Raw genomic sequence first — 13,432 nt, forward strand, 5'->3', positions numbered from 1 at the left:
GTATAATACTCCATTCTCTGCCAGGTATCACAGCAGTATAATACTCCATTCACTGCCAGGAATCAGAGTAGTATAATACTCCATTCACCGCCAGGTATCAGAGCAGTATAATACTCCATTCACCGCCAGGTATCAGAGCAGTATAATACTCCATTCACTGCCAGGTATCAGAGCAGTATAATACTCCATTCACTGCCAGGAATCAGAGCAGTATAATAGTCCATTCACTGCCAGGAATCAGAGCAGTATAATACTACAGAGGAAAAAGGGCCTATAGAGTACATTACACTATAGTAAAGGGAGAGGAGCCTATACATTACTCCATTCACTGCCAGGTATAACAGCAGTATAATACTCCATTCACTGCCAGGAATCAGAGCAGTATAATACTCCATTCACTGCCAGGTATTAGAGCAGTATAATACTCCATTCACTGCCAGGTATCAGAGCAGTATAATACTCCATTCACTGCCAGGTATCACAGCAGTATAATACTCCATTCACTGCCAGGAATCAGAGCAGTATAATACTCCATTCACTGCCAGGTATCAGAGCAGTATAATACTCCATTCACTGCCAGGTATCAGAGCAGTATAATACTCCAATCACTACCAGGAATCAGAGCAGTATAATACTCCATTCACTGCCAGGTATCAGAGCAGTATAATACTCCATTCACTGCCAGGAATCAGAGCAGTATAATAGTCCATTCACTGCCAGGAATCAGAGCAGTATAATACTACAGAGGAAAAAGGGCCTATAGAGTACATTACACTATAGTAAAGGGAGAGGAGCCTATACATTACTCCATTCACTGCCAGGTATCACAGCAGTATAATACTCCATTCACTGCCAGGAATCAGAGCAGTATAATACTCCATTCACTGCCAGGTATCAGAGCAGTATAATACTCCATTCACTGCCAGGTATCAGAGCAGTATAATACTCCATTCACTGCCAGGTATCAGAGCAGTATAATACTCCATTCACTGCCAGGTATCACAGCAGTATAATACTCCATTCACTGCCAGGAATCAGAGCAGTATAATACTCCATTCACTGCCAGGTATCAGAGCAGTATAATACTCCATTCACTGCCAGGTATCAGAGCAGTATAATACTCCATTCACTGCCAGGTATCAGAGCAGTATAATACTCCATTCACTGCCAGGTATCAGAGCAGTATAATACTCCATTCACTGCCAGGTATCAGAGCAGTATAATACTCCATTCACTGCCGGGTATCAGAGCAGTATAATACTCCATTCACTGCCGGGTATCAGAGTAGTATAATACTCCATTCACTGCCAGGAATCAGAGCACTATAATACTCCATTCACTGCCAGGTATCGGAGTAGTATAATCCCTCATACAATATCATCAATCTGACCTGCAGCTTCACAGCAATGACGACTGAATTCAGGTCTCTATCCAGTTCTCTCAGCACTAGGAGCTTCTTGAGAGTCAAACTGCAAAGTCTGGAGAAAAAGTAGAAAGAACCAAAGTCAGTAATAATACATTATATCCCCACAGTATAAGGGCGCCTACCCACTTGCGTTGCCGATTTTCGTGCGTGAAAAACGCGGCTTTTTTGCGGCGTTTTTTTGCAGCCCTCCATTGACAATCATGGGTGCATTAAGAGAAAAATAAGGAGACATATGCAACTGACAGTTCCTATGTGAAAAATTGCAACGAAACGAAAAAAAACCCCCAGATGGACAAGAACACATTCTATACTAATTGCTCTTGAGAAAAAACGCAAAACATCACAGGAAAAAAAATCGCAAGTGGGTAGGCGCCCTTAAGGAAGGAGAGGAGCCTATAGAGTACATTACCATATACAGAAAGGAGAGGAACCAACAGAGGACATTATACTGGAGAGAAGCTTATAAAGGACACTATATTATAGAGGAAGGAGAAGAACATATAGAATACATTACACGACACTATAGAGAAAGGAGAGGGGGCCTATAGACAACATTATACTACCGGTATAGCAAAAGTAAAGGAGCCTATCGAGTATATGACATTATAGAGGAAGGATGGGAGCCTATAGAGGACATTATACTACAGAGAAATAAGGGCCTACAGAGTACATTATACTATAGAGGAAGGTGGAGAGCCTATAGAGGACATTATTCTACAGTGGAAGAAGAGGAGCCTATAGGGGACATTATACTACAGTGGAAGAAGAGGAGCCTATAGGGGACATTATACTACAGTGGAAGAAGAGGAGCCTATAGGGGACATTTTACTATAGCAAAAGGAGAGGCGCCTATAGAGTATATTACACTACAGAGGAAGGAGAGGAGCTTATATAGTACATTATACTATACGAGGAGGGGAGCCTATGGAGGACATTATACTACAGAGGAAGGAGAGGAGCTTATAGAGGACATTAAACTACAGAGGAGGGAGAGGAGCCTATATAGTACGTTATACTGTAGAGGAAGGAGGGGAGCCTATGGAGGACATTATACTACAGAGTAAGAAGGGCCTATATAGTACATTATACTATAGAAAAAGGAGAGGAGCCTATAAAGAACATTACACTATAGCGAAAGGAGGGGATGTTATAGAGTACATTATACTACAGAAGAGGGAGAGAAGCCTGTATAGTACGTTATACTATAGAGGAAGAAGAGAACCCTACAGAGAGGACGCTATACTGGGCTATAATAGGCTGCCTTTTTTATAATGTGGCACACATTTTTTACGGTATACTTTTGTATGGAGTTGCGTAGTCTACTGTGCTATTCTATGTCTTAAAGAGGTTGTGCCAAATTATAACATTATCCGCTATCCCCAGGGCTAACTTTATGATTGGTGGGGTCCGATCACTGGGACCCCATCATCACTGTTTTGGCCTCTGCAGGGACAATGATTACTACGTTTGGGGCGCCGGCATTATTTACATGTTATTGCAGTATTAGCTATGTGGACGGTATATTTCGCCACAGTTTGGTAAAGTTAGGGCTTTTACCCACTAGTGGTTTTTTTTAACTCTGTGATACAGTGTTAAAAAAAATGCAAGTGGGTAAAAGCCCTAAAATGACAATATTCTAGCGACTGATTGGCCACATACGGCCACCAAGATTGCACCATATTAATGGAATTTTACCATCTAGATATTAATGGCGATCGGCGCTCATTACGGATAGAAGATTTGCCGGTGTAAAAGGCCCTGAGACATAAGAGTGTGGAAGGACCGTGAACAGGGCTCCTCCTGATAACAGATGCCCCAACATCCTTCGGTGGCCAGATGGCTTATATGCCCGTCTCTGCAGATGGCACCATGAGCCGGGCCCAGGACATCAACGCTTCAGGAGCACCTGATGATTTTACCCCGTCCTCATTAGTGTTATTATTTATACCACCCAGATCCAAACAAGAACAGAAGACCCCGGTGATGGGACCAGAACCAGAAGTTGGGGGGGTCTCTGTCCAGGAAATACCATCACTGCTCGGTCATTGCAATTAATTTCAATGAGCAATATTATAACTGCCTGCTCGCTACTCATGTGGAAGGTGAAGGGTTAATCCAGCGCGCTCATCTCCGTTCAGACACTAATCTGAGATGAACATTACAAAGTCAAACACGATAATCCTCATTAACAGCCCCAGGTCACTGCGTGAGACCTCAGATCACCGGCCCCAATCCTTATACAGCAGGTCTGCAAGGGCCAAACGCCAACGCCGAAAGAATCAATGGGAAGAGGGGCAACCACAGATCCTGGGGGTCCGGGCTGCTACGTCATTCTTCACATTCCTGCCCACTTCTCAATAATTTCCAAATTTTATTCTGGGAAACCAGATACTGACAACTATGAACAAAAGACATGAATCTGCACCACCACTGCTATTCCAAAATCACGACTCCCGCATCCCTACTGCTATTCCAAAATTACTACTCCTGCAGCACTGCTACTTCTCCAAAATCCCTACTCCCACCTCACCAATGCTATTCCAAACTCCCTACTCCCACATCTGCACTATTACAAAATCACGAGTCTTGCAGCACTACCACTATTCCAAAATTACTACTTTTACAACATCACTACTATTCCAAAATCACTACTCTTGCATCGCCATTGCCATTCCAAAATCTTTTTTCCTGAGGCACTGCTACTACAAAATCACTACTCCCACATCAGCACTTCTACTTCTCCAAAAATCACTGCTCCTGCATCACCACTGCTGTTCCATAACTTTTTCTAAAGCACTGCTGCTACTCTCGCATCACCACTGCAATTCCAAAATCACTACACCGGCATTATAACTATTCCAAAATCACTACTATTCCATCACTACTGCCATCCAAAAATTATATTCCTGTGGCACTGCTACTACTCCAAAAAAACTACTTTTGCAAAACTGCTACTATTCCAAAATCACTACTCCTGCATCACCACTGGTATTCCAAAATCACTACCCCGGCATCACAGGGTTGCTTCCGCCAAATCACTAATCCTGCGTCACCACTGCTATTACAAAATCACTACTTCTGCAGCACTGCTGCTACTCCAAAATCACTACTCCGACATAACCAACTGCTGCTACTCCAAAATCACTACTTCTACATCACCACTGCTACTGCTCCAAAATGACTACTTCCACATCACCATTGCTACTTCTCCAAAATCACTATTCCCACATCACCACTGCTACTCCAAAATTAATACTTTTGTAGCACTGCTACTACTCCAAATTCACTACTCCCGCATCACCACTACTATTCCAAAATCACTACCCCAGCATCGCTAATGCTATTCCAAAATTACGACACCTGCGGCACTACTATTCCAAAATAACTACACTTGCATCACCACTGCTATTCCAAAATCACTATTCCTGTGGCACTGATACCTCTCCAGAAGCACTCCTCCTGCATCGCCATTGTTATTACAAACTCACTAAGTATGCAACACTGCTACATCACCACTGCTACTACTCCAAAATCACTACTCCTGCGTCACCACTGCTATTCCAAAATCACTACTCCCACATAAACAACTGCTACTCCTCCAAAAACACTACTTCTACATCACCACTGCTACTGCTCCAAAATGACTACTCCCACATCACCACTGCTACTCCAAAATTAATACTTTTGTAGCACTGCTACTTCTCCAAAATCACTACTCCTGCGGCACTACTATTCCAAAATCACTATTCCCGCATCACCACTGGTATTCCAAAATCACTACCCCGGCATCACTAATGCTATTCCAAAATCACTACACCTGCGGCACTACTATTCCAAAATAACTACAGTTGCATCACCACTGCTATTCCAAAATCACTATTCCTGTGGCACTGATACCTCTCCAGAAGCACTACTCCTGCATCACCATTGTTATTACAAACTCACTACGTATGCAGCACTGCTACATCACCACTGCTACTACTCCAAAATCACTACTTCTACAGTACTGCTACTACTCCAAAATCACTACTCCCACATAAACAACTGCTACTCCTCCAAAATCACTACTCCTGCATCACCACTGCTATTCCAAAATCACGATTCCTACGGCACTGCTACTTCTCCAAAATCACTACTTCTACAGTACTGCTACTACTCCAAATTCAACACTCCCATATCACCACAGCTTCTTCTCCAAAATCTCTATTCCTGCATAACCACCACTATTCCAAAATCACTACCCCCACATCACCACTATTCCAAAATCGCTACTCTTCCATCACCATTGCCATCCCAAAATTATATTCCTGCGGCACTGCTACTACTCCAAAATCACTACTCCCACATCACCACTGTTGCTTCAACCAAATCATTAATCCTGCATCACCGCTGCTATTCCAAAATCACTACTTCTGCAGAACTGCTACTACTCCAAAATCACTACTCCCACATAACCAACTGCTACTACTCCAAAATCACTACTCCCACATAACCAACTGCTACTACTCCAAAATCACTACTCCCACATAACCAACTGCTACTACTCCAAAATCACTACTCCCACATAACCAACTGCTACTACTCCAAAATCACTACTCCCACATAACCAACTGCTACTACTCCAAAATCACTACTCCCACATAACCAACTGCTACTACTCCAAAATCACTACTCCCACACCACCACTGTTGCTTCCACCAAATCACTAATCCTGCATCACCACTGCTATTCCAAAATCACTACTTCTGCAGAACTACTACTACTCCAAAATCACTACTCCCACATAACCAACTGCTACTACTCCAAAATCACTACCCCCGCATCACATGACTATTCCAAAATCAGTGCTCTTGCATTACCACTGCTACTACTCCAAAACCATTACTCCAGCATCACTCCTACTAGCATGTACCATATACACTCATCAGCAATAACATCAAAACTAGCTGCCTAGTATTGTGTTGGCCCCTCTCCGCCTCGTCAAGGCTCGGACTTCACAACACCTCTAAAGTGTCTTGTGATATCTGCAGCAGATCCTGTGAATTCTGTAAGTTGCCCGCTGCAACCTCAATGGATCGGATTTGTGTCTCATGATTGGATGAGATCTGGAGGAGGGGTCATCGCCTTCATCTCTTTCTCGTGTTCCTGATACGTTTTTGTAGTGCGGTTGGGGGCATTATCTTGCTGAGAGAGGGCAGAGCCAATAGGGAATCCCACTGTCATGAGTGGGGTACTCCTCTGTACAATGTTAGGTAGGTGCCACATCTACATGATGCCATGACGCAAGCACCCCACAGAATATTGCCCTTACAGAGCATCACACTGGGTCTGCCGGCTTGTCTTCTTTCCATAGGTAAGTGACGCACCTGGCCATCCACATAATGCAAAACGTGATTCATCAGACCAGACTGCCTTCCACCATTGCTCCGTGGTCCCATTCTGATGCTCACATGCCCACTATAGGCACTTTCAGCAGTGAACATGGGTCAGTATGGGCACTCCGTCCAGTCTGTGACTATGCCGCCCCTTACACAGCGAGCTGCGATGTCCTGTGTGATCTGACATCTTTCTACCTTTATCAGTAGTATGTCCTACAGTAGGTCTTCTGAGGGATCGCATGGCATGAGCAACCTTCACCACACACAAACCAATGAGACTTGGGCGCCCATGACCCGTCGCCGGTTCTCCTTCCGTGGACCATTTTTGGATGGTACTTAGCACTTCATACTGGGAACACTACACAAGACCGTCTGTTCTGGAGACGCTCGGACCCAGCCATCTAAACATCACAATTCATCAGTCGTCTAGCTCCTCCCACTTGCCCGTAAGTTTCTGCTTCCAACAACGCAACTACTTCAAGACCAGATTGGTCACTGCCTGCTTAATGAACTCTACCCCTGACAGACGCCATTGTTACCTTATTCACTTCCGCAATCAGAAGTTGTATTCTTATGTCTGATTGGTGTAAATTGCAATATCTTCCTAAAAAGCCTGCACTTTTTGGTGTCACAGGACACAGCACTGCCCCCTGTAGGCCATCACCTGCAGTGAATGAAAACTTCTGTGTCTGCAGTAAGACGTTTCTCTACTTAGATGTATGAAGACGTACCTGGGAACACAGCTTGGAGAGCATCTGTCTACTTCCCAGGTAGCAAACAGGTTCATGGGGACGGGTACAGGGCTGGGCCCATCAGGTCTCATTATGGTTATGGAAGTGAGGCTGGGCCCCGTTTCTAACCCCCGGCTGAGACATGTATTCCCACCATTGCCAGACAGATTGACAGCATTGCTGAGGAGAAGGCCTCCGCCTTTGTCACCCATCATTCGTTCCGAGGACATGGAGAACCTGGAACAGATGAGATTTACCATCAGACTGCAGAGAAACTTCCATGAAGGGATCAGTATGCACTGTCCTAACAAAATAATTGGACACCCGAGGAACAATCAGAAGTAGTATTTATTTCCATATGGTAATACTTAGTGGGGTTTCTTTGGCCCTAATGACATTGGATATTCTCCGTGGTATACGTTCTACTAACGGCTGATACACTTCAGCTGATATTTCCCTACATTCATCTTGCAAATGTCTGGCGAGTTCTCTCAAAGATGATGGATGCTGTTCATATTTCCTGACCAGACATTTCAGTTCTTTCTATAGATGTTCAGTAGGGTTCCTGTCGTGACTCTGTGCAGCCAGTCCAATCGTGGAACATCCATGTCCCCAAACTGAGGTAAAACAGTGCTGGATTTGTGACAGGGTCTTCTTTGAAGTATGGCCGACCATTCCCAGAGTATTACCACATTGTCAGCAGCACATTATTGTCTAGGATCGTGGTGGTGAACCTATGGCACACAAGCCATAGGGGGCACGCAGAGCCCTTTCTGTTGGCACGTGCGCCGACGGCTGCTCACCACCATAGTGTTTACTCGACAGGGTGCCGCTGGTATCCTCCTTCCCTGACCTCTCCTCCTTGGTTCAACAGGAGTAGAGGAGAAGGGAGGAAGCGTTCTGGGCACACACACTTCCACCCGCAGCAGCGCCGAGAAGAGGAGGTGCGGCGCTCAGACTACAAGGAGGAGGTAACTGTGTGGATTCCAGGTGAAGGGGGGGGGGGGTGCTATTGATACTGGGGCTACTAGGGGGTTAGTATTATTACTGGGGCCAATTTAGGGGACACTATTAGTAATAGTGTCGGCACCAGTGATAATAGTATTACTACTGAGGCCACTGTAGGGGACACTATTACTAATGAGACCAGTGTGGGGGTCACAATTACTACTTGGGCCACTGTGGGGGGGAAGGGGGGTTACTATTACTACTGGGCCCACTGGGGGGGGGGGTACTATTACTACTGAGACGACTGTGGGGGTCACTATTACTAATGGGACCACTTTGGGGAATACTTACTACTGAGCCCAGTATGGAGATAACTATTACTACTAAGACCACTGTGGGGGACACTATTACTATTGAGGCCATTGTTGGGGATCACTATTACTACAGGGCCCGGTATTAGGGGACACATACTACTGGGGACACTTTGGGGGTCAGTATTACTAGTGAGGCCACTCTTGGCACGTGGCAGCATACCTCAAGCTGACATAGGGTATGTTTACATTTCGAGGAAATGCCTCAGAATGTCCACAGTGGAAATTTCCACATCCAACTGGAAATCCACATTTTGACTGGAAACCAAGCACATACCCGCAGCTGATGTCATACTATGCGGCGCTCCCCCTCACCTCCTCCAAAGGCTTCCCGCTGTCAGCAGTTCCCAGCTTCTGGTTCACAGTGGCCTGGTTAGGTGTGGCGCTGCAGGTCAGGTGATGCTGGTCAGGTGAGGCCACTACGGGCTGCTGTTAACCAGCTGCCGGGGAGTGCTGACAGCAGGAAGCCTTCGGAGGAGGTGAGGGGGAGCGCCGCATAGTATGACATCAGCTGTGGATATGGAGCTGATTTCAAGTTAAAATCCGCACCAATGGTAGTCCAGCTAGGAAAAAATACACATGGTGTTCCTCCCGGTCTATTTTGAAGCGACCCTGTCCTTTTTATAATGACAGAGGTAAAAATCATCTGTCGTGATAAGCCCCGCCCCCTGACGTGTTGGCACTTTGCTATAAATGAGTGGGTTTTGGGTTAGAGTTTGGGCACTCGGTCTCTAAAAGGTTCGCCATCACTGGTCTAGGATATCAAAGTACACCTCCGTGTTCATGGTTCTTGGCCCTATAACCAACGGACCGACACCATGCCACGTAAAACATCCCAAGACTATAATGGAACCTCCGCCGTACTTAACTGTCCGTACAACACACTCAGGCAAATGGTGTTCACTAGGCGTTCCCCACACCCAGGTACGTCCACGTGATCTGAAGATGGAGTAGTGCGATTCATCATTCCATAGAACATTGCTCAACTGTCTAATGATGACGCTCCTTGCACCATTATAGACAAATCTTCTTTAAAAGAACTTACCAGACATTTGCAGGATGAATGTAGGGAAATACGAGCTGAAATGTATCAGACGTTATTGGAAAGTATCCAATGTCATTAGGGCCAAAGGAGCCCCACTAAGTATTAACATATGGAAATACATGCAATTTTTGATTCTCACTCAAGTGTCCAATTACTTTTGGTGGGATAGTGTAATAACAGTAGAGTTCATATAGGATGAAGGCATCAGTATATAAAGGGTTCATATAATATACAGGGTGTGAGGAAGCACAGTTCATGTAGGATTTATACAGTATACGGAGTGTAGGGATCACAGTTTACATAAGGTTTGTACAGTATATGGAATGCAAGGATCACAGTTTATATAAAGTTCTTACAGTATATGAAATGTAGGGATCACAGTTTACATAGGGTTCGTACAGGATATGGAATGTAGGGATCACAGTTTACGTAAGGTTCGTACAGGATATGGAATGTAAGGATCACAGTTTACATAGGGTTCGTACAGGATATGGAATGTAGGGATCACAGTTTACATAGGGTTCGTACAGGATATGGAATGTAGGGATCACAGTTTACATAAGGTTCGTACAGGATACGGAATGTAAGGATCACAGTTTACATAAGGTTCGTACAGGATATGGAATGTAAGGATCACAGTTTACATAAGGTTCGTACAGGATATGGAATGTAAGGATCACAGTTTACATAAGGTTCGTACAGGATACGGAATGTAAGGATCACAGTTTATAGAGGGTTCGTACAGGATATGGAATGTAAGGATCACAGTTTACATAGGGTTCGTACAGGATATGGAATGTAAGGATCACAGTTTACATAGGGTTCGTACAGGATACGGAATGTAAGGATCACAGTTTACATAGGGTTCGTACAGGATATGGAATGTAAGGATCACAGTTTATATAGGGTTCGTACAGGATATGGAATGTAGGGATCACAGTTTACATAGGGTTTGTACAGTATATGGAGTGTATAGATCACAGTTTATATAAGGTTCATACAGTATATGGAATGTAGGGATCACAGTTTATATAGGGATCAAACAGTATATGGAGTGTAGGGATCACAGTTTACATAGGGTTCGTACAGTATATGGAGTGTAGGGATCACAGTTTATATAGGGTTCGTACAGTATATGCAGTGTAGAGATCACAGTTTACATAGGGTTTGTACAGTATATGGAGTGTATAGATCACAGTTTATATAGGGGTTGTACAGTATGTGGAGTGTAGGGATCACAGTTTATATAGGGTTTGTACAGTATATGGAGCATAGGGATCATAGTTTTTATAGGGTTACACTACATACCAAAATCTTTACACACCTAATCCTTGTATCATACATCCCTATAATAACCTCCATTACACACCAAGTTGAGGTTATTATATGGATGTATGATACAAAGCTTTAGCAAGGTGTTTAGGATTTGAGGGGAAGGAGCTAAAACACGCATCCCGCTCTCAACTCATACAGCGAGAGCATATATGTGTTATACCCCGTCCCCACACAGTACATACGTGAAACACACCTGCTCGGTGTATGATATGAGAGGGGATACATGTATTCTTGGTATATTAGATGAGGGCTAGGGGCACATATATATCCAGTATAGGATGTGCGGGGCGCACATATATACTCAGTGTTAGGATGTGAGGAGAGCACATATATACTCAGTGTAGGATGTGAGGAGAGCACATATATACTCAGTGTTAGGATGTGAGGGGAGCACGTATATACTCAGTGTAGGATGTGAGGAGAGCACATATATACTCAGTGTTAGGATGTGAGGGGAGCACGTATATACTCAGGCTATAGGGTGAGGAGGGAACATATATACTCAATGGATGATGGGTGGGGACATATAGACTGGGTGTATGAGGTGAGGGGGAACATATATACTCAGGTACAAGGTGAGGACCAGGGGCACATATATACTCCGGGTTTGGTTCGGATGAGGGGTCTGAGGAATCTCTCACCGATTGATGCTGGGATTCAACACGGCTGTGATTATGTGATGTCACAGTCATGTGATCAGGTAGAGATGATGGGGCGGAGCCTTGATGGACACTATGTATGTCTGTTACCAGGGCAACAAGCTTCCCTTTAAAATCTCTGCCTCTAGGCCTCTACCATATATATCCTAATACATGTCCATGCTGACAAATATACCCTAATACAAGATCAAATCTACCATATATACCCTAATACATGTGCATACTACAATATATATCCTAATACAGGATCATAACTACAACATATATGTACACGATTATGTTTTCCTTCTGATTTTGTCTTATATTCCCAGTCATGTTACAAGGCTTGTTATAAGGTCCGAAATTCACTTGTAGGAAAGTTACCTTCTAATAGACGGCGCTGTAGAAGTATTGTAACATCTCTCATTTGCATACTAAGATTCCCAGAGGAGCACTGCTTGGCCTTTTCACATCTACTCAGTGGTCTTCACATGGAGAAACTCTTCTCCTCCAGTACCATATATATTGTAATACATGTACATACTACCATACATATCATAATACAGGATCAATCCAAACATATACTCATTGTCAAAAAAATACAATCCCTCCCCCACCCAGAGGTTGTCGGAATTGAATGAAACTTCTCTGTGTGATTGGAATGTTGATATAAGTGATTACAATATCAGAGCAAAAGGGTACTGCCTCTAGCTTGGATACAAGATGTGATACAGGTGGGCATGGAGGCTCTAGTACCCTGTTGTACCGCCTCTAGCTTGGATACAAGATGTGATACAGGTGGGCATGGAGGCTCTAGTACCCTGTTGTACGACCTCTAGCTTCGATGCAAGATGTGATATGAGAAGGCATGGAGGCTCTAGTACCCTGTTGTACGACCTCTAGCTTCGATGCAAGATGTGATAAGGGCAGGCATGGAGGGTCTAGTACCCTGTTGTACGACCTCTAGCTTCGATGCAAGATGTGATACGGGCAGGCATAGGGGCTCTAGTACCCTGTTGAGCCACCTCTAGCTTGGATTGAAGATGTGATACGGGCGGGCACGGAGGCTCTAGTACCCTGTTGTACGGCCCTGTAGCTTGGATGCAAGATGTGATACGGGCTGGCATGGAGGGTCTAGTACCCTGTTGTACGACTTCTAGCTGGGATGCAAGATGTGATACGGGCCGGTTTGGAGGATCTAGTACCCCGTTGTATCACCTTTAGCTTGGATACAAGATGTGATACGGGCAGGCATGGAGGCATACAGGCTCTGTATGGTATCCTGCGGCATAATGCTCACATTTGCTGTAACTGAGCCTCTAGATCATACAAACTTCTAAGCAGTCGAAGTTGGCATCACAGATGATCCCATCATGTCTTCTATTGGTGGTAAATCTGGCCACCGGGTGGCCACAGAAGTGTGACAATGTTGTGGGGGCTTCTTGTGACCCCCTTGTGTGTACAGCCGAGCATTATGCTGATGGAAGCCGCCATGAGAGGAACATATGGCTGAGCTGACATTGTCCCTCGTACCACGACTAGGGGTGACCAACTGTTGTA

The 13,432-nt window shown here is 44.6% G+C and overlaps 1 protein-coding gene across 2 annotated transcripts in view; it reads right to left on the reverse strand.

The window, feature by feature from the left end:
* The window catches only part of LOC136620587 (phosphofurin acidic cluster sorting protein 2-like), a 73,477-nt gene extending 61,582 nt beyond the window's left edge, over positions 1-11,895 (reverse strand). For both annotated transcript variants that reach the window (XM_066595449.1, XM_066595450.1), the window contains exons 1-3: positions 11,876-11,895; positions 7,536-7,772; positions 1,391-1,478 (exon numbers count right to left, since the gene is read on the reverse strand). In XM_066595449.1, coding sequence (XP_066451546.1) covers positions 1,391-1,478; positions 7,536-7,765 — 318 coding nt within the window. In that variant the 5' untranslated portion in view covers positions 7,766-7,772; positions 11,876-11,895. The remainder of the gene's footprint in view (positions 1-1,390; positions 1,479-7,535; positions 7,773-11,875) is intronic.
* Positions 11,896-13,432: the final 1,537 nt, after the last annotated feature.

This window comes from Eleutherodactylus coqui, chromosome 3, assembly GCF_035609145.1.
Source record: "Eleutherodactylus coqui strain aEleCoq1 chromosome 3, aEleCoq1.hap1, whole genome shotgun sequence".
NCBI lineage: Eukaryota > Metazoa > Chordata > Amphibia > Anura > Eleutherodactylidae > Eleutherodactylus > Eleutherodactylus coqui.